Source organism: Salmo trutta, chromosome 17, assembly GCF_901001165.1.
Source record: "Salmo trutta chromosome 17, fSalTru1.1, whole genome shotgun sequence".
Lineage (NCBI taxonomy): Eukaryota > Metazoa > Chordata > Actinopteri > Salmoniformes > Salmonidae > Salmo > Salmo trutta.
Genome location: NC_042973.1, coordinates 28,778,828 through 28,799,624, shown reverse-complemented (window position 1 = coordinate 28,799,624; position 20,797 = coordinate 28,778,828). Strand labels below are relative to the sequence as shown.

Below are 20,797 nucleotides of genomic sequence, written 5' to 3'. Positions count from 1 at the left end.
AATGGTTTGTTGAGATCTGACTGGCCTGCACAGAGCCCTGTCCTCAACCCCATTGAACACCTTTGGGATGAATTGGAACGATGACTGCGAGCCAGGCCTAATTGCCCAACATCAGTGCCCGATCTCACTAATGCTCTTGTGGTTGAATGGAAGCAAGTCCCCGCAGCAATGTTCCAACATCTAGTGGAAAGCCTTCCCAGAAGAGTGGAGGCTGTTATAGCAACAAAGGTGGGGCCAACTCCATATTAATGCCCATGATTTTGGAATGAGATGTTTGACGAGCAGGTGTCCACATACGTTTGGTCATGTAGTGCACCTTCATTATTATCATACTAAGCACATTTTGATTAAAACGTCTTGAAAAACATTTTCACTGAAGATGTTCTTTTCACTGTACACCAGCTCACAGCCACAAGAATGGTGCTTCTTCCAATGAGCCAGAGTACCTGTGTAAGTGGATGGGCCTGCCTTATTCAGAGTGCAGCTGGGAGGATGGAGCTCTGCTGGGGAAGAAGTTCCAGCACTGTATAGATGGCTTCACCAACAGGAACTCCAGTAAAACAGTCCCCTCCAAAGACTGCAAAGTGAGTGAGGAAAGTGTCCCGACTAGATATATTGCACATCAATACTCATCACAATTGTTACGTTTACTAATAGCTAGAACACAAAAATGTACAATATATAGCTATGGTAATTTCAGAACAGTGCAGTGATTTTTTTACTCTAATTTCAGGTGTTGAAACAGAGGCCCAGATTTGTTGCACTAAAGAACCAGCCATCGTACATTGGGGATGAGAACCTGCAGCTGAGAGATTACCAGTTAGATGGACTGAACTGGCTGGCTCACTCCTGGTGCAGGTACACATCAAGTCACGAGGGACACTCGAGAAACAGTAGAGATTATTAAGGTTTTGTTCATCACATTTTGTGGATGTACTGATACTGTACTGAGGTGTACTGTTAATTACCTGGAATTAGATAGTTTGTAGGTAATTTTAGCATCAATGTAACCCTAATAAGACTCCATGTTCTGTGTTTTTCAGGTGCAATAGTGTGATCCTGGCTGATGAGATGGGTCTGGGGAAAACCATCCAGACCATCTCATTCCTGTCCTACATGTTCCACCAGCACCAGCTGTATGGGCCCTCCCTGGTGGTGGTACCCCTATCCACCCTCACCTCCTGGCAGAGAGAGTTTGACACCTGGGCCCCCGATATGAACGTGGTGGTCTACTTGGGAGACGTGATGAGCAGGAAATCGGTACGGAAATCTCCTCTTTACAAAACTCGAAAGAAGCGTTGTAGTCTTGTTGCCAACCAAAAATGAATGTCCCCCTCTTTAATTTTTTATTTAACCTTTATTTAACTAGGCAACTCAGTTAAGAACAAATTCTTATTTGTGGGTTAACTGCCTTGTTCAAACAGATTTTTACCTTGTCAGCTCGGGTATTCGATCTAGCAACCTTTCGGTTACTGGCCCAACGCTCTAACTACTAGGCTACCTGCCGCCCCTCTGCTTTGCTTTTGTGTTGAACAGATCCGTGACTATGAGTGGGTATGCCATCAGACGAAGAGAATAAAGTTCAATGCACTTATAACCACGTATGAAATTCTACTGAAAGACAAGGTAAGGCATCTGTATTTCTTGGAAGTATTTTCAGACAGATGTATTTCGATATACTGAATCGGCTTCGATTTGTACTGACCAAAATAGTACACATTTAGTTGATTACTAAAAAAATTTAATAAAAGACAAAGAAAACATTAATTGTTTGATTGAATACAACTCTCCACTCACTCAATGTGTGTGGTCTGTCTGTAGGGGGTGTTGGGAAACATAAACTGGGCTTTCTTGGGTGTGGACGAAGCTCACAGGCTGAAGAATGACGACTCCCTGTTGTACAAAACCCTGATCGAGTTTCGGTCCAACCACAGACTTCTAATCACAGGGACCCCACTGCAGAACTCTCTCAAAGAGCTGTGGTCCCTTCTGCACTTCCTCATGCCTGACAAGTATGTACTTCTCCTCTCTATAAAATACATCATGTATATTTTGGCAAATGTGGACTTTGAGAAGAACAACCTGTGCATTTGTATTCATTTACAGTGTTCTTATCCCAATGCAATTGTACTTTCACCCTCTTAAGGTTTGAAAATTGGGAAGATTTTGAAAGTGAGCATGGTAAAGGGACTGACAATGGCTACCAGAGCCTCCACAAAGTCCTTGAGCCCTTCCTCCTGAGGCGTGTAAAGAAGGATGTGGAGAAATCCCTGCCTGCCAAGGTAGAACAGATCCTCCGTGTGGACATGTCTGCTGTGCAGAAGCAGTACTACAAGTACGTTCCCTCATATGTAGCGCTTCTGTCTATCCATGTCTGCCTGTCTGGACAGATGATTTGAGGAGTATCTAAGGTCTTACTCCTTGTCCCTGAAGATAACTGGTGGTGTGTTTTGGTGCTTGTTTCAGGTGGATTCTGACCAGGAACTTCAGAGCCCTGCAGAAAGGCACCCGAGGCAGCTCCTCTGGCTTCCTCAACATCGTCATGGAGCTGAAGAAGTGCACTAACCATGGTTTCCTCATCAAACAGCCTGAGGAAGAGTGTGACACTCCACAGGAGCACCTGCAGGTAGGACTAGCAAGAAGAGCTCAGCTCAGCGCATTATGGTAAAAGATGTGTTATGTCCATGTGATAATGCAGTGGACTAATTATCTCTACTTTTGCTGTTTTGAACATTTAGAAATACCCTCATTGGTTAAAATGGCAGCAGAGCATGATTACATGTAGCCACACTAATGTATCGGTTTGTTAGAGGGTGGAGAAGAGATGTTAATTTCCCTATGTTTGACCGTTGACCTTTTGCTTATCTCAGGCGTTGGTGAGGGGCAGTGGGAAGCTGGTTCTTCTGGACAAGCTACTGACCAGACTTCGGGACAGGGGCAACAGAGTCCTCATCTTCTCCCAGATGGTGCGCATGTTGGACATCCTGGCTGAGTACTTGGCCCTGAAGCGCTACCCATTCCAGGTAGGGTATAACACAGCCCAGGGGATGGCAAGGCAGCAGGTCCAAACCTTCAGTAGTGTACCTGCTGTTCTTTTATTCTATATGACTGGTCCTTGTTCTCTTACATCTCCATGAAATGTTAATCCATCTTTATTATGGTGACTTAGTGAGGGTGTTTTCAGTAGCTGTTGAGATATTGGAGCAGTGTCCACTCAGATGTTAACCGACTCATGTGTCAGTGTTGCCGCAAACATGCTCTGGCATAGTTATTTTTATCCTCAAGTTATTTTTGATGGGGACTGGCTGGTCCCCAGAGCCAGAGTGACCACTGGGTCTTAGCACAGGTAAATAACTAGACATAGTTTTACTGCTGTAATTCTCTTTGACAATATGCTGCTTGCCTGATGGATCATATAATGCCATGTATAGCTGAGCATTCCCAAGTGGGATCTAGGGGTTGGAGTTCAGGCAAGGTTCCAAGGCCTGAAAACTCTTTCCTTCCCTCTCTTCTCAGCGCCTGGATGGCTCCATAAAGGGAGAAATACGAAAACAAGCACTTGACCACTTTAATGCGGAAGGCTCTGAGGTATGTCGTCTATACTATGTTTTAGCTATTGCAGGTCTGGACATTCGAGGCGTTGATATTTGAAGTGCCTATGTCAGCCCTGAATATGCGTCAGAACTCAGTTGGTATGCGTTTCACTTACTCAGCGAATGTTGATGTTTGTGCGTCAGGCGACGTATCTACCGTGAAGATAACCATAGTGATACCATACATTAACATGATTAACATGACAGCCAGTACATTGTTTCATCTAGTGTTAAGATTTATTTTCCTCAGAAGTTATCATTCTTTTGAGGTCAACTTAGCAAGACACATTTACTGACCTGTGATAGCGTAGCTCAACCAAGTAAAAACAAAATGGCTGTGACTGTTACCTGGTGTGTTTTACCACATCAGGTAACACTTTATTTGGATCGTCCCAAGTAGATGGTTTGTAGATGTTCAATAACTGTCAACAACATTTCAACTAACTATCTACTAACCCTAGCTCAAATCTTAACCCTTATCCTAACACTTGTTCTAAACCTAACCCTTACTGTAACCTTAGCAATAGGTAGTTTGTTGATATATGACCATCTGTGGATCATCTATATGGGAATATCCAAATAAAGTGTGAACTCACACCATAAAAGCCACAAGAACGGTTATCACACTTGACATGTTCTCTACTTCAGGCATTTCGTCCCTTCACCTGTGATGTTCAGCAGGTTTGGAGTGGTGCACTATGTGAATTGTTTTGAGAATAATAATCTCCCCTTCTCTGTCCAGGACTTCTGTTTCCTGCTGTCCACAAGAGCTGGAGGTTTGGGTATCAACCTTGCCTCTGCAGATACTGTGGTCATCTTTGACTCTGACTGGAACCCTCAGAACGACCTGCAGGCTCAGGCCAGGGCTCACAGGATTGGCCAGAAGAAGCAGGTATCTACAACTAGACCCACTGTCCTAAGTATTGAGGGAAGGTTTAGCTACGCACAAGATTGTTGGTCTGATTCTGGGGACTTGATCCTAATGAATAAAACCTGTGAGGAACAGTAGAAAGTTAGTAATCAGTTTGGCAAACGTTTTCTTTGGCAGAGCCATCATGGAAAATGTTTGTCTTCCAACTTTGTGAGACATTTAAATGTCTCCTTTCTTGTATTTCTGAACAGGTGAATATATATCGCTTGGTCACAAAGGGATCTGTGGAGGAGGACATTATTGAGAGAGCCAAGAAGAAGATGGTTTTGGACCATCTTGTAATTCAGAGAATGGACACCACTGGTCGAACTGTGTTGGATAACAACTCTGGAAATTCAAAGTGAGGAAACTTCACCATGCGGTCTACTAGTCTTTGAGTGATATTTTGGTTTGACTGAAAACATGAGGTCCCTCAGGTTCTTAACTTAACATCAACATCTTTTCACAGCTCCAACCCATTCAATAAAGATGAGCTGACTGCCATTCTGAAGTTTGGAGCTGAAGATCTGTTCAAAGAGGCAGAAGGAGAGGAGACTGAACCTACGGTACACAGACACACATTTCTATTGATTATGTGCTCTGTTGAACGTTAAGTTGTATGAGTGATCGATTTTCAAACTTCCAAATTTGCAGAATGTCTGTGTTTCTTGTAATTTACGTTGTACCTTTCTCTATTCGCCCTTGCAGGAGATGGATATTGATGAGATCTTGCGATTGGCTGAAACCAGAGAAAGCGACCAGGGATCAAGTGCCACAGATGAGCTTCTCTCTCAGTTCAAGGTACCTAGAAGTTGATCTTGTTAAGTTCATGTTTTAAGTATCCCTATATTTCTGTTATTACGGGGCTATCATTCAGTCAAGAGTGCGCCTGCGCAGGAAGTTAGTTCGTTGATGGACCTAGCCGTGAGTGTAATGGCTACCTTGTAGTGTGTTCATACAGTATAGTAAACTTTGTTAAACTGGAACCTTGTCATTGTGTCATTTCGAGTTAACATTGGTAGCAGAGGATGGCTAATAACTACAATGTGCCACCTCGCTTCGACGAGAAGAGGTCGTACGAAAGTTGGAAAAATGAACTTGGAATCTGGACACGGGTTACTAATCTGGACGGGAAAAAGCAAGCACTTGCGGTGGTATTATCGCTCGAGGGAAGAGCGAGAGATACAGCACTGGAAATATCCGTTGAGGATTTGAACAATGATCATGGTATGGGAACTTTGATCAGAGCACTGGATTCTGTATTTCTTAAAGAAGAGAAAGACCGTGCCCACGAGGCATATTCAAACTTTGACAGTGTTTCGAGAGATATTTCGGTTGCAATGACGGACTACATCATTGATTTCGAACAAAGGTACAATAGGATGCGCAAGTACCACATGGTTCTCCCGGATGCAGTGTTAGCTTTCAAGTTGCTAGATACTGCCTGTCTAGATGGTAGGGAGAAACAGTTGGCTTTGACTGCTTGTACTGTACTGACTTTTGCATCAATGAAGTCGGCACTAAAAATAATTTTTGGTGAAAAGACGTCTGTCGCGCCTTTAACAGATGGAATGCAAGCGAGTGACGGAGCATATTACACTGAGCAGCAGAGAAAAGGCGCCAAAAAGTCATGTTCTCAAGACAACCTGAAGAGGGCGCCATTTCCCGGCACAAATCCACTGGACAAATATGGAAGGAGATCAAAATGTGCTGTTTGTCAAAGCACTTACCATTGGGTTAAAGACTGTCCTCATAAAAATGAACAAGTTAAACTAACAGAGGAAAATGTAAACACAGATATAGAGCAGTGTAACATTACACTGTTTTCAAATGAATCTGCTTCTGATACTGAGATTTTTATAGTTGAATCCTTAGGATCTGCTGTGATTGATACTGCATGTACACACACAGTGTGTGGTGCAAAATGGCTTGATAGCTATGTTAGTGAACTAAATATGAAAGAAGTACAAAATATGATTGACACACCAAGCAACAGAGCTTTCAAATTTGGAGATGGGAGAATTGTCCATTCTACCAAGAGAGTTAAGATACCAGCAAAAATTGGTCAGACTAAGTGTCACATTGAAACAGAGGTGGTCCCTACAGATATCCCCTTACTATTAAGCAAAGCTTCCCTCAAGAAGGCAGGGGCTGTACTAGACATAAAAAATGACAAGGCAGTGATGTTTAAACAACCAGTGACTCTTGAACTTACTACCTCAGGCCACTATTGTGTAAACATTTTAGACAAAGACATCACACAGAGTCCATGCAAAAATGAGATTCAGATGGACACAGAGCACATGGAGATTCTGACAGTCACAGAGAACATGAACACAAAAGAAAAACACAAAGTATTGTTAAAGCTTCACAAACAGTTTGGACATGCTACAGTTGACAGACTTCAGAAGTTACTCAGCAGTTCAGGGAATAATGATGATGAGAGTATTTCCATTCTACAGCAGATAGTTAACAATTGTGAGACATGTCAAAATACAGTAAACCTAAGCCCAAACCAGCTGTTGGTTTGCCACTAGCTTCCAAGTACAATGAAACAGTGGCTGTAGATCTACATGAGTTAGCACCAAGTGTGTGGTACCTTCACATAATGGACCACTTCACACGCTTCAGTGCTGGAAGCATTGTGAATACAAAGAAACCCAGTGACATCGTCAAGCACTTCATTCATTCTTGGGTAAGTGTGCATGGCCCTCCCCAGAAATGGTACAGTGACAATGGAGGAGAATTCAATAATAATGAAATAAGAGAAATGGCAGAGAAATTCAACATGGAAGTAAAGACAACTGCTGCATACAGTCCATGGAGCAATGGACTTCTGGAGAGACACAATCAAACACTCACAGAGATCATGCTGAAAGTGAAGCAAGACAATGGATGTGACTGGAACACAGCCCTAGATTGGGCTTTGATGGCAAAAAACTCAATGCACAATGTTCATGGTTACAGTCCATACCAACTAGTGTTCGGGCAGAACCCTAATCTTCCCTCTGTACTGGTTGACAAGCCACCAGCACTAGAAGGGGCCAGTGTGGAGTGCATGGGTGGGACAGCACCTGTCAGCACTACATGCAGCGAGAAAAGCGTTCACTGAAGCAGAGTGCTCAGAAAGAATTCGCAGGGCTCTGCGTAAACAGCTACGACCTACCGATGAGAAGTACGAAACTGGAAACAAAGTGTACTACAAACGAGTTGACTGTCAAGAGTGGAAGGGACCGGGAGTAGTCATTGGCCAAGATGGTGTGGTGATATTTGTGAGGCACGGAGGCATCATTGTCAGGGTGCATCACTCAAGATTGCGGAAAGTAAATGATCAACAAGATAGAGGGGCTGTTGCTGAGAATCATCCTAATGAAAAGGAGACAGTAACAGACACAAACCTACCAGATGTCATATCCAATGATATGGACACTGAAACTGACACAGGAAATGGAGCAGAGACCTTCAAACATGCCACAGATAATACTGTTGAGCGTTCAAATGAGGAAAACATTCAACAACAGCCACATGTGTTAAGACAACATGGATGTTCCAATCTGAAAACTGGACAAACTGTTAAATACATGGACAGAGAAAGTGGTATTCCACATACAGCAACCGTCATTGGACGAGCAGGAAAAGCCAAAGGAAAACACCAGAACTGGTACAACTTGCAGTACTCTGAACCAGTTACACTTTCTGGTACAACAGGGTCAGCTGACCTGTCACTTGTAGATAATCTCAGAATTGAACCAATGGAAAATCGAGAAAAACAGAATGACATTCAAAATGATGATTTACTTGAAACAAAGGACGTGTCATTTGACTCAGCTAAGCTAGATGAGCTCAGTAATTGGAGGAAAAATTGAGTGTTTGAGGAAGTTACAGACATTGGCCAAAAATGTGTCTCAACAAGGTGGGTGTGTACCCTTAAAGAGTCCTTAACTGGAATAGTGCCTAAAGCACGTCTAGTGGCTAGAGGTTTTGAGGAGCTGGCTGCTAAACAACTCCCAAAAGACTCACCGACATGCGGCTCAGAGTCACTCAGATTGCTGATGTCCGTGATCTGCCAGAAAAAATGGAAACTTAATTCCATAGACATCAAATCTGCATTTTTGCAGGGAACAGAGCTGTCAAGGGACATTCACATCCGACCTCCGCCTGAAGCTAAATGCGAAGGAACACTGTGGAAACTAAAGAAGTGTGTGTATGGACTGGCAGATGCATCACTCTACTGGTACAACAAAGTCAAGGCAACAATGCTGAATACAGGTGGAAAACTGTCACAAGTGGATCCTGCAGTCTTCTATTGGCTTGATCAAGACTACAGTGTGACTGGAGTACTTGCCTGTCATGTTGATGACTTCATCTGGGGTGGCTCACAGACCTTTGCTACAACTGTGATTCCACACCTCAAATCTGTTTTCCAGGTCGGCCGTGAGGAGCATGATAGTTTTTGTTATGTTGGCATAGAGTTTATTACAGTTGATGGGACAATACTGATGCAACAGGAGAGCTATATCAAGAATCTTCAACCCATTCACATGGATTCTTCAAGAGCCGTACAAAGGAATTCCACTCTATGTGGAATTGAAGTTGATCAATTGAGGTCAAAGATAGGACAAATTTTATGGGTTGCTAGACAGAGTAGACCTGATGTAATGTTTGATGGTTGCAACTTGGCATCTAACACAAAACACGCCACTGTACAAACCATTCATGAGGCAAACAAAGTTGTTCGTAAACTGAAATCACAACAAGTGACTTTAAAGTTTCAGCATGTTGGAAAAGATGACTCTTTGAAACTAGTTGTCTTCAGTGATGCTTCGCTAGGGAACCTTACAGATGGAGGCACACAAGGTGGACATCTAATCGTGTTAATGGGTGAAGGAGGAAGATTCTCACCTATCTGTTGGCAGTCAAAAAGGATCAGAAGGGTTGTCCGAAGCACACTTGCTGGAGAAACACTTGCTCTTGCGGATGGAATTGACAATGCGATCTTTCTTGCAACTCTGTTCTCAGAGCTTACCACTGGTGAGACAAAACGGCACGTTCTACCTGTAGTTTGTGTCACTGACAACTACTCATTAGTTGATGCTTTGAAGTCAACCAAGTCTGTCACAGAGAAAAGACTTCGTCTTGAGATCAGCAGCATCAAGGAACTTATTCAAGCACAGAGAATCCAGCGGATTCTGTGGTCGACCACAAAGGAACAGCTTGCTGACTGTCTGACTAAAAAGGGAGCATCCGGTCTTGTGCTCTTACAGGCTCTCAGTAATGGAAAGTGGCAGCTTGAGTAATACAAATAAAAACTGTCACACAACCCATTTGTAATGGAGAACTTGAATAATACTTGGACATTTAATTATGTTGTTGATGTTTAATTTGTCTTTAAAGAAAAGGGGGAGATTGTTAAGTTCATGTTTTAAGTATCCCTATATTTCTGTTATTACGGGGCTATCATTCAGTCAAGAGTGCGCCTGCGCAGGAAGTTAGTTCGTTGATGGACCTAGCCGTGAGTGTAATGGCTACCTTGTAGTGTGTTCATACAGTATAGTAAACTTTGTTAAACTGGAACCTTGTCATTGTGTCATTTCGAGTTAACAGATCTAACTCTCAGCCTGCTTTTCACAATACTTCTTTCTCGTAATACCTTTAGCTACTATTCTAACTAAAGATAGAATAGTATTCCCAGTCTCAGACAGTACATGTGTGTCTCCCTCCAGGTGGCCAACTTCTCCAACATGGAGGAGAGTGCTCCAGAGATGGTGGAGCGGACGGTGCCTGACTGGGACGACATCATCCCGGAGGACCAGCGGCGAAGGCTGGAGGAGGAGCAGAAGCAGAAGGAGATGGAGGACATCTACATGCTGCCTAGAAGCAGGAGCTCCAATAAGAGGGTATACAGGAGAGAACACACATCTCACGTTAGATCTCTGGAGCATGACAGAGATGTGACTGCTCCATGGTGCAGCTCAGGTGGCTGTGTGTGAAGGGGCTCCCCCAGGGAGTGTGTGTGCTGCTGAACTGTTTACTTTCATCCTCTCCTGCTCTCTGTCGGGGGTTGGGGGTCTGATGGGGTGGTAATGAGGTGTTTACTGCCTCACGGTGTAGGTGAATCCCTGGTGATTCCACTGCGTGTGTATGTGAATCTACTGCATGAGAAGCTTCCTTAATGAATCATTAGGGCTTATAGCAGCGTTGTCCCTTGTGATGCTGCAGTGGGTATTTATATCACACAGATAATATCCTATGCTGTTGAAGGTTATCTAAATTCATGAAATGCATGGAAGAGTCACCTCAAAATTATTCATTAGTGTGATTCAATTATAATTATTGATTAGATTTTCTCTTGATTTTATTTCATATTATAGTAGAGAAAACAAACATCCTTAAACATTTCAGTATTCATAACTCAAAAAGGCATTGGGCAATTACAATCAGTAGGAAATAGGTTTTGCTTGTTGTCTGAAGGTTGTATTGTGTCTATCAATTACAGGCCCAGGCCAACGACAGTGACAGTGACATTGGCTCCAAGCTGAAGCACCGCTCCTCGGGCTCTGAGAGCGAGACGGACGACAGCGGCGATGACAAGAAGCCAAAGAGGAGAGGCAGGCCCAGAGCCCGCAAGAACAACGTGGAGGGTTTTACTGATGCAGAGATCCGCAGGTTTGTAGGTCTCTTTGGCCATTTAGACTGAATGGTTTCTCAGTGTTTCATTAAACACTTAGTTCATGTTTTACTCTTTCCTTCACCAGGTTCATCAAGGCTTATAAGAAATTTGGAGCTCCGCTTGAAAGGCTGGAGGGCATTGCCCGGGACTCAGAGCTGGTGGACAAATCCCAGGCAGACCTGAAGAGACTGGGAGAGCTGATCCATAGCAGCTGTGTGACGGCTGTCCAAGAGCATGAAGAGCACCTCAGAGAGAACCCCAGTGAAGGTGAGTGTGTCTGACGGCCTGCCTGCCTGTCTGTCTGACGGCCTGCCTGCCTGTCTGTCTGACGGCCTGCCTGCCTGTCTGTCTGACGGCCTGCCTGCCTGTCTGTCTGACGGCCTGCCTGCCTGTCTGTCTGACGGCCTGCCTGCCTGTCTGTCTGACGGTCTGCCTGCCTGTCTGTCTGTCTGACAGCCTGCCTGCCTGTCTGTCTGTCTGACGGCCTGCCTGCCTGCCTGTCTGTCTGTCTGACGGCCTGCCTGCCTGCCTGTCTGTCTGTCTGACGGCCTGTCTGTCTGTCTGACGGCCTGCCTGCCTGTCTGTCTGTCTGACGGCCGGCCTGTCTGTCTGTCTGTCTGACGGCCGGCCTGTCTGTCTGTCTGTCTGTCTGACGGCCGGCCTGTCTGTCTGTCTGACGGCCGGCCTGTCTGTCTGTCTGACGGCCGGCCTGTCTGTCTGTCTGTCTGACGGCCGGCCTGTCTGTCTGTCTGTCTGACGGCCGGCCTGTCTGTCTGTCTGACGGCCGGCCGGCCTGTCTGTCGGCCTGCCGGCCGGCCTGTCTGTCGGCCTGCCTGTCTGTCTGTCTGTCTGACGGCCTGCCTGCCTGTCTGTCTGTCTGACGGCCTGCCTGCCTGCCTGTCTGTCTGACGGCCTGCCTGCCTGTCTGTCTGACGGCCTGCCTGCCTGCCTGTCTGTCTGACGGCCTGCCTGCCTGCCTGTCTGTCTGACGGCCTGCCTGTCTGTCTGTCTGACGGCCTGCCTGTCTGTCTGTCTGACGGCCTGCCTGTCTGTCTGTCTGACGGCCTGCCTGTCTGTCTGTCTGACGGCCTGCCTGTCTGTCTGTCTGACGGCCTGCCGGCCTGCCTGCCTGTCTGTCTGACGGCCTGCCTGTCTGCCTGCCTGTCTGTCTGACGGCCTGCCTGTCTGTCTGACGGCCTGCCTGCCGGCCTGCCTGTCTGTCTGACGGCCTGCCTGCCGGCCTGCCTGTCTGTCTGACGGCCTGCCTGCCTGTCTGTCTGACGGCCTGTCTGTCTGACGGCCTGCCTGCCTGCCTGTCTGTCTGACGGCCTGCCTGCCTGTCTGTCTGACGGCCTGCCTGCCTGTCTGTCTGACGGCCTGCCTGTCTGTCTGACGGCCTGCCTGCCTGCCTGCCGGCCTGCCTGCCTGACGGCCTGCCTGCCGGCCTGCCTGTCTGACGGCCGGCCTGCCTGTCTGACGGCCGGCCTGCCTGTCTGACGGCCGGCCTGTCTGTCTGACGGCCTGCCGGCCTGCCTGCCTGCCGGCCTGTCTGTCTGACGGGCCTGCCTGCCTGCCGGCCTGTCTGTCTGACGGCCTGCCTGCCTGCCTGCCTGCCGGCCTGTCTGTCTGACGGCCTGCCTGCCTGCCTGCCTGCCGGCCTGTCTGTCTGACGGCCTGCCTGCCTGCCGGCCTGTCTGTCTGACGGCCTGCCTGCCGGCCTGTCTGTCTGACGGCCTGCCTGCCTGCCGGCCTGTCTGTCTGACGGCATGCCTGCCTGACGGCCTGCCTGCCTGCCTGCCTGCCGGCCTGTCTGTCTGACGGCCTGCCTGCCGGCCTGTCTGTCTGACGGCCTGCCTGCCTGCCGGCCTGTCTGTCTGACGGCCTGTCTGTCTGCCTGCCTGCCGGCCTGTCTGTCTGACGGCCTGCCTGCCTGCCGGCCTGTCTGTCTGACGGCCTGCCTGCCTGCCTGCCGGCCTGTCTGTCTGACGGCCTGCCTGCCTGCCGGCCTGTCTGTCTGACGGCCTGCCTGCCTGCCTGCCGGCCTGTCTGTCTGACGGCCTGCCGGCCTGCCTGTCTGACGGCCTGCCTGCCTGACGGCCTGCCCGCCTGCCTGCCTTGACGGCCTGCCCGCCTGCCTGCCTGCCTGACGGCCTGCCCGCCTGCCTGCCTGCCTGACGGCCTGCCTGTCTGACGGCCTGCCCGCCTGCCTGTCTGACGGCCTGCCGGCCTGTCTGCCTGACGGCCTGCCTGCCTGCCTGCCTGACGGCCTGCCTGCCTGTCTGACGGCCGGCCTGCCTGCCTGTCTGACGGCCGGCCGGCCTGCCTGTCTGACGGCCGGCCTGCCTGCCTGCCTGTCTGCCGGCCGGCCGGCCTGCCTGCCTGTCTGACGGCCGGCCGGCCTGCCTGCCTGTCTGACGGCCGGCCGGCCTGCCTGCCTGTCTGACGGCCGGCCGGCCTGCCTGCCTGACGGCCGGCCGGCCTGCCTGCCTGACGGCCGGCCTGCCTGCCTGTCTGACGGCCGGCCTGCCTGCCTGTCTGACGGCCTGCCTGCCTGTCTGAAAGGCCTGTCTGTTTCAGATTTTTATGAATTAGGAATATGTGTTCTAATGTTTTGACTCATGTATACCCGGTTCCTTTAGCCAAAGGTCCTGGGAAGCGCAGAGGTATTAACATCAAGATCTCAGGAGTGCAGGTCAATGCCAAGTCCATCATTCAGCACGAGGAGGAGTTTGAGCCACTGCACAAAGCTGTGCCAGCCAATCCTGCTGAGAGAAACCAGTAAGTTACCATTGCAGATATATCCGAGGCCTGTGAAACATTTTATCAGATGAAAATGCACAGAAAATAAATATTACTGTAACAGATGTGGGTAAAAGCGGTAAAACTGATGCAGACACCAGGGCATCGTCATGATGGGCTGCAGTAGCAGAGGGTTTGACCACCTCTCCTCTTCCCGCCACAGGTTTCAACTGACCTGCAGAGTGAAGGTGCCTCACTTTGACGTGGACTGGGATCTGCAGGATGACACTCAACTGTTGCTGGGGGTCTATGAGCATGGCTACGGCAACTGGGATCTGATGAAGACCGACCCGGACCTCAAACTCGCAGACAAGGTAACCATCAGAATGTCAGAATAAAACATGTTCTCAGAAAGCTGTGGAACTCAATGAAACTGTGTGTTAGATTGGCTCCTGGTAACAAATTGTATTCTATATGCACAGATTCTCCCCGATGACCCAGAGAAGAAACCTCAAGGGAAGCAGTTGCAGGCCAGATCAGACTACCTTCTGAAGATGCTGAAGAAAGAAGCGGACTGTAAAGATGTTACTAAGGAGGAGGTTAGAAAAGACATGGCTGCTCTGTTTAACAGGACCTCTCTTAAATAATACATGTGCAGTCTGTCTGGTATTGGTTTCTGCACAGTAGAACATTTAGCTTTGTTTCCCCCTTGGCTCATCATATCTCTCCCCCCCAGGCCAAAGTGAAGAAGAGGAAGCCTCGGGTGAAGAAAGAGAACAAGGCTCCTAAAGATGAACAGGGCAATGATATCTCCTCCCCCCGCATTTCAGACAACCCCTCAGAGGAAGGGGAGGTGAGGGTAAGTCATCTCGAAACACCCAGCTCTACCTGCCTATCAACCACCAGCCTTTTCACAAGGGAGTTTCCTGTTGGTTACAGAATACCGGGATAGAGAACACAAGGGAAATGTGATGCAGTCTTTGTTGGTAGTCCACCAGAACTAGTTTACTTATTTACCGTTTTGTGTTCTTTATTTAACCAGGATGACGGGACTGAAAAAACTCCCACAAAGAAGAGGCAGAAGAAAAAGGATAACAAAGAGAACAAAGAAAAACACGGAACTCCTAAAAAAGAGAAGGACACGGACAAAGACAAAAAACGTCCGAAACCAAAAAAAGAAAAGGTACTTTGGCAGTGGCAAAGTTTATGCATTGTGCTGCGGTAATATACAATTTCACACCCACTAACCTTTCCTGTTTCTTAACAAATGGGGGAACATTTAGCTTTGTCTGTGTTGGTGGTGGTGGATGTAGGAGGAAGATGGGGTGTACAGATTAGGTTATAAGATTGCTCCTGGATCACCGGGGGGAATAGTGTCACTGTGCAGGTGATTGTATGGAGATCTGTGTTAACCTGCTTGGTGGTGTGTCTGTTTGTTTGTCTGTGTCTCAGGCTAAAGGAGCTAAAGGGAAGAAGCCCCAGGGGCCGGTCCACATTACTGCTGGGAGTGACCCTGTTCCCATCGGAGAGGAGGACGATGAGCTGGACCAGGAGAACTTCAGCATAGTGAGTTATTGCACCCTGTCACGACTAGAGCATGGCCATGCTAGTTACCCACTGGCATGGACAGGATAAGGAAACATATTAACTAGATTGAAGACTAATGTAGGTGTTAATAAGCCATTTAATATGTCAAACATAATGGATGTTCTGTTACAGCTGAGGATAATTGAAACATGGATCATCTTTGGCTTGGAGCTCTCTTGTACTTAGCGGAGTCAACTGTGTCTGTGTGTCTGTCCAGTGTAAGGAGCGCATGAGGCCGGTGAAGAAGGCCCTAAAACAGCTGGATAAGCCTGACGAGGGCCTGTCTGTTCAGGAGCAGCTCCAACACACACGCACCTGCCTGCTGAAGATAGGAGACCGCATCACTGAGTGCCTTAAAGCCTACAGTGACCCAGAGCATGTCAAAACATGGCGTCGGTAAGCCCTCAGCCAACCATAAGTTATAAACTGAGTGTACAAAACATTAGGAACATCTTCCTAATATTGAGTTTCATACTTTTTTGTATGGACTCTACAAGGTGTTGAAAGCGTTCCACAGGGATGCTTGCCCATGTTGACTTCAATGCTTCCCACAGTTGTGTCAAGTTGGCTTGATGTCGTTTGGGTGGTGGACCATTCTTGATACACACGGGAAACAGTTGAGCGTTTTTTTTACCTTTCTCCTCCCTTTCATCTACACTGATTTGAAGTGGATTTAACAGGTGACCTCAATAAGGGATCATAGCTTTCACCTGGATTCACCGAGTCAGTCCGCCATGGAAAGAGCAGGTGTTCCTAATGTTTTGTACACTCAGTGTATGCGCACTGAAGGTTTGATTATGAAACCAACTCCTTGGTCATTTAGGTCAATCTATGTTTTTAATTCTGATGCCATTGAGTTTCATTAAAATAGTTCTCCATATTAAGGGCAACTCTCTTGTCTGTGACTTAACATGACTTACCAAGATGTCTCTTTGTTTGGCAGGAACCTCTGGATTTTTGTGTCTAAGTTCACAGAATTTGGAGCGAGGAAGCTTCACAAGCTGTACAAGATGGCTCAGAAGAAGCGGTCTCGGGAGGAGGAGGTGAGCTGGTCTCTTTTCTCCTAGTATGAAAACTCACAGGTTTCTGTAACAAGTAAAATCAGACAAACTTTATTTTTGCTTGGTCCTATGCTTAACCCTTCCATTGCCCTTTGCTAATTTTCAGAAGGAGCATAGAAAAAAGGGGGATGACCCGTCAGGCAGGAAGAAGTCTTTCCGAGCAGAGGCGTCTGGTTCCAGTCGAGACTCCACCGGCACCCAGCCATCGTCCAAGTCTCATCCAGGCATGCCCCACCCCTCTCCAACGTCCCCCCATGGTCCTCACAGAGAAGGCTACAACCAGTCCAACAAGCGACACTTTGGAAATGATGGTAAGAGTTGTTTATTTTGTATGAAGTATGCACAATTCTACCACTTGGCAGCAATTGTGTGGATTTCTATCAAATTTTTTATATGAGCACGACACCTCATGGGCCACTATGTTATCTCATTATAAAAGATCGAGGAGATTGGCAGAGAGATCGTAAATACAACTACCCTGGAAATAGCAACCAGCCCTGGCAAAGCGAGCGACATCATCCATATGACGGCCATCGGTATAAGGACCATCACTATGGCGACCGTCGTCCGCGTGAAGACTCCTACCGCAGCAGCTCTAGTAGTTACCGTAGTGGCGGCAGCAGCAGCTCCCCTCGGAAGAGGCCGTATGACCAGTATGACAGCGACCGAGAACACCGGGACCGTCATGCCTATTACGACAGGTGAGAATTAGGCCTTTTCAAACACAATGTAGAGATTTGTATTTGTCAGTATTGGAATGTAATGCTAAAACCATATGTGTTGTGATAGCTTGTAGCTCTGTAGTAGTAAGCTCTGAAAGACATCATCCCTCTCACTCCAGACATCCAGACTCAAAGCGGAGACGCGGCGATGACTTCCGTCCTCCCCAAGACTTCAGGGGAAGTGGAGGCCATCCCCAGGACTTCAGGGTGAGGATGCCAGAGCATAGGGGGCCAGCAGGGCCAGAACACTTCACCCGGCCCTATCCAGACAACAAACCCCCCCCCCTGCTGGACCCACGCTCCCCACAGGCGCAGAAGTCCCCCCAGGACTCGCGCTCGCCAAACGCAGAACAGAAAGCAGCTGGGGCTGATTTCAACTGGAACAACAGGAAGACATGAGGACTGCCGCTGAAGGACAATGTGAGTGTATTTTGTTCAGGTGATGAACACAGTGTGAACTCCACATGCTGCTGAAGGACATGTCTGGGCTGGCTAGACTCACTGGTTTGCTTGGCCTGACACCCTCAGTCGCAAATACTCTGTTTACCAGCAAACACCAAACTCCAAACCCCTCCTCCAGGTGTGACTGTGGTAGTGAACTGTCTGTGCCCATGTTGAAATCTATTACAGATGTTTTTTTAGATGAAATGACAGGTGATCAGTCAGTGTTAGTGATGAGTCTGTAAAATGCCTGTGGATCACTAGTCCCATGGACTATTATCTGGGGAAAGCTTACAATGCCTAAAAGGTTGACGTTGACTGATCTTGGAACATAAAAGTGCCTACAGTATTTGGCCTTTTTGACTGTTAGAGGTATGGGATTATTCCCAAAGGAACCATGACTTTGATTTTCTTTTTTGTGTTTAGCTTTATGCCATTATGATGTCCATAGGAAATGTTTCTGTAAAAATGTAATATTTATCATGTCACCCTCACCTTCAAATGTTTATGAATCTTAATGTTGAGATGGTTGTGCAACTATCATTTCATAAAGAGATGCACCTTCTTCCCCAAATCCAAATGGGAGTGCATCTTTGTCTAAATTGAAGTGGAGAATAGTAAGTTAGTCAGCTTGCCAGTACCTAGTCCTCAGAATGACTATTTAAAAGGTTTTAATGAGCATTTCTCATTACTGTTGATAATCATTCTTCTGTAAAGACATTCATCATTGCAAGTTTCTTTAAGTTGATAAAAACCACTTACTCGCTGATAAGTTGAGGACCTAATGAAAGGACAACTTTCTAAGCAGTGTAAGGTAATTCCTTGTGCAAAGGTTCAGAAGAACACTATGACTATGTTTAAGCTATCCCTAATAACATTTATTTGTAGATGTGCAAAGAATGAAGCCATTTCAACCATATTTCTGTGTCTTATGTATGAATGGTACTTTTGCATCTTACATTGCACTAGAAATATTGCACTCTACCGCTTTATTCCACCCATAAAAGTATTGAACGATGTTTGAGAGGACTGGAAATCATTTTCTCTTTCTCTAAAGTTAAAAGATTGTTTGATTCCCAGCGACAGCAATGTAACTAACTTCTGGTAAATTTTCAAAGGGACATTTGAGTGTTTACGGATGTGGTTGATGACGAGCTGTTATTGGTCAATCTGGTTCAGTGCCAAACCAGAGACTGGCCCTGCTCTGGTTCTTATGATTTCTGGTGTTTTGGTGTGCTTCTCCATTTGTGCCTTATTTTTGTGTATATTTTCATACTGTATATGGGTTCATGTACATTTCTGTACTCTACTACAGCAATGATGCAGTATTAAACAGTCATGTTTTGAGACTGTTCTCAATGGATGCTTGTTAAGTGAAGACTGGAGGTGGGAACAAATTGTTTAGTTTCATGTTCTTCTGTAACTTCCCACAAGTTATTGGGAAAAGGATAAACAGCATTACACAGGTGAATCTGTGTATTATGTCCTCTGTGGGTAGATCTGTTACAAGAAATAGCCAACCAACACCGCCTTCCTTCCTTTTCTCCACGCTACAGTCCCTGGACCTGTCCTCTTGAAAACAAGCCGAAATAATTTATATTTGTGAAAGCCACTCTTCACATGAAATGTACTGTAAAAATGTTAATAGACATATGTATTAAACTTTCCTACATTATGAAACGCATCGTCACTTGTTTATTCATCTAGTAAAATATAAAGTATAAGACCAACAATCAGTCTGATTATGATAGTTAATTGCTTTGCGAATGCTATTAATGTCATTGGGAATCTTGACCCTTCCCACAACATTTACAGTGCATTCAGACCCCTTCACATTTTGTTAGGTTACAGCCTTATTCTAAAATGGATGAAATCGTTTTTTCCGTCAATCGACACACAATACCCCATAATAAAGCAAAAACTGGTTTTTAGAAATTTTATGTAAATGTCATTTTTGTAAAAATGTTATACATTTGCTAAGTATTCAGACCCTTTACTCAGTATTTTGTTGAAGCACATTTAGCAGCCTCGAGTCTTCTTGGGTATGACACAAGCTTGGCACAACTGTATTTGGGGAATTTTTCCCCATTCTTCTCTGCAGATCCTCTCAAGCTCTGTCAGGTTGGATGGGGAGCATCTCTCCAGAGATGTTTGATCGAGTTCAAGTCTGGGCCACTCAAGTACATTGAGAATTGTCCTGAAGCCACTCCTGCATCGTCTTGGCTGTGTACTTAGGGTCGTTGTCCTGTTGGAAGGTGAACCTTTGCCCAAGTTTTAGGTCCTGATCGCTCCGGAGCAGGTTTTCATCAAGGATCTCTGTACTTTTCTCTGTTCATCTTTCCCTCGATCCTGACTAGTCTCCCAGTCCCTACAGCTGAAAAACATCCCCACAGCATGATACTACCACCACCATGCTTTACCATAGGGATGGTATTGGCCAGGTGGTGCCTGGTTTCCTCAAGACCTGATGCTTGGCATTCAGGCCAACTAGTTCAATCTTGGTTTCATCAGACCAGAATCTACTTTCTCATGGTCAGAGTCCTTTAGGTGCCAAGCAGGCTGTCCTGCCTTTTACTGAGGAGTGGCTTCTGTCTGGCCACTCTACCATAAAGGCCTGACTTGGTGGACTTCTGCTGAGATGGTTGTCATTCTGGAAGGGTCTCCCATCTCCACAGAGGAATTGGAGCTCTGTCAGCGTGACCATCAGGTTGTTGGTCACCTCCCTGACCAAGGCCCTTCTCCCCCGATTGCTTAGTTTGTCCGGCCGGCAGGCTCTAGGAAGTCTTGGTGGTTTCAAACTTCCATTTAAGAATGATGGAGGCCAGTGTTCTTGGGAATCTTCAATGCTGTAGAAATGTTTTGTTACCCTTCCCAGATCTGTGCCTCGACACAATCCTGTCTCGGAGCTCTACGGACAATTCCTTCAACATCATGGCTTGGTTTTTGCTCTGACATGCACTGTCAACTATGAAACCTTATATATAGACAGTTGTGCCTTTCCAAATCATGTCCAATCAATTGAATTTACCACAGGTGGAAACAGGATGCACCTGAGCTCAATTAAGTTTCATAGC

At 46.7% G+C, this 20,797-nt stretch overlaps 2 protein-coding genes across 7 annotated transcripts in view; both read left to right on the top strand.

Annotated features, from left to right (window-relative positions):
* The window catches only part of chd2 (chromodomain helicase DNA binding protein 2), a 38,470-nt gene extending 19,067 nt beyond the window's left edge, over nt 1–19,403 (top strand). For 5 of the 6 annotated variants that reach the window (XM_029696390.1, XM_029696391.1, XM_029696394.1 and 2 more), the window contains 27 exons: nt 403–593; nt 734–858; nt 1,044–1,260; nt 1,537–1,626; nt 1,822–2,012; nt 2,147–2,335; nt 2,467–2,626; nt 2,871–3,023; nt 3,517–3,588; nt 4,336–4,485; nt 4,716–4,864; nt 4,973–5,069; nt 5,212–5,304; nt 10,227–10,400; nt 11,000–11,169; nt 11,259–11,440; nt 13,813–13,951; nt 14,136–14,286; nt 14,395–14,511; nt 14,649–14,771; nt 14,955–15,095; nt 15,365–15,478; nt 15,717–15,895; nt 16,443–16,542; nt 16,667–16,871; nt 17,000–17,261; nt 17,402–19,403. In XM_029696390.1, the coding sequence (XP_029552250.1) occupies nt 403–593; nt 734–858; nt 1,044–1,260; nt 1,537–1,626; nt 1,822–2,012; nt 2,147–2,335; nt 2,467–2,626; nt 2,871–3,023; nt 3,517–3,588; nt 4,336–4,485; nt 4,716–4,864; nt 4,973–5,069; nt 5,212–5,304; nt 10,227–10,400; nt 11,000–11,169; nt 11,259–11,440; nt 13,813–13,951; nt 14,136–14,286; nt 14,395–14,511; nt 14,649–14,771; nt 14,955–15,095; nt 15,365–15,478; nt 15,717–15,895; nt 16,443–16,542; nt 16,667–16,871; nt 17,000–17,261; nt 17,402–17,681 (4,214 nt within the window). In that variant the 3' untranslated portion in view covers nt 17,682–19,403. The remainder of the gene's footprint in view (nt 1–402; nt 594–733; nt 859–1,043; nt 1,261–1,536; nt 1,627–1,821; nt 2,013–2,146; nt 2,336–2,466; nt 2,627–2,870; nt 3,024–3,516; nt 3,589–4,335; nt 4,486–4,715; nt 4,865–4,972; nt 5,070–5,211; nt 5,305–10,226; nt 10,401–10,999; nt 11,170–11,258; nt 11,441–13,812; nt 13,952–14,135; nt 14,287–14,394; nt 14,512–14,648; nt 14,772–14,954; nt 15,096–15,364; nt 15,479–15,716; nt 15,896–16,442; nt 16,543–16,666; nt 16,872–16,999; nt 17,262–17,401) is intronic. The other variant, XM_029696393.1, reaches the window with a different exon arrangement.
* Nucleotides 5,318–8,141, top strand: LOC115151987 (uncharacterized). The gene is made up of 2 exons (XM_029696396.1): nt 5,318–7,047; nt 7,679–8,141. Exon 1 carries the CDS (start codon nt 5,532–5,534, stop codon nt 7,038–7,040), a length of 1,509 nt encoding a protein of 502 aa, XP_029552256.1. The 5' UTR covers nt 5,318–5,531; the 3' UTR covers nt 7,041–7,047; nt 7,679–8,141.
* Nucleotides 19,404–20,797: the final 1,394 nt, after the last annotated feature.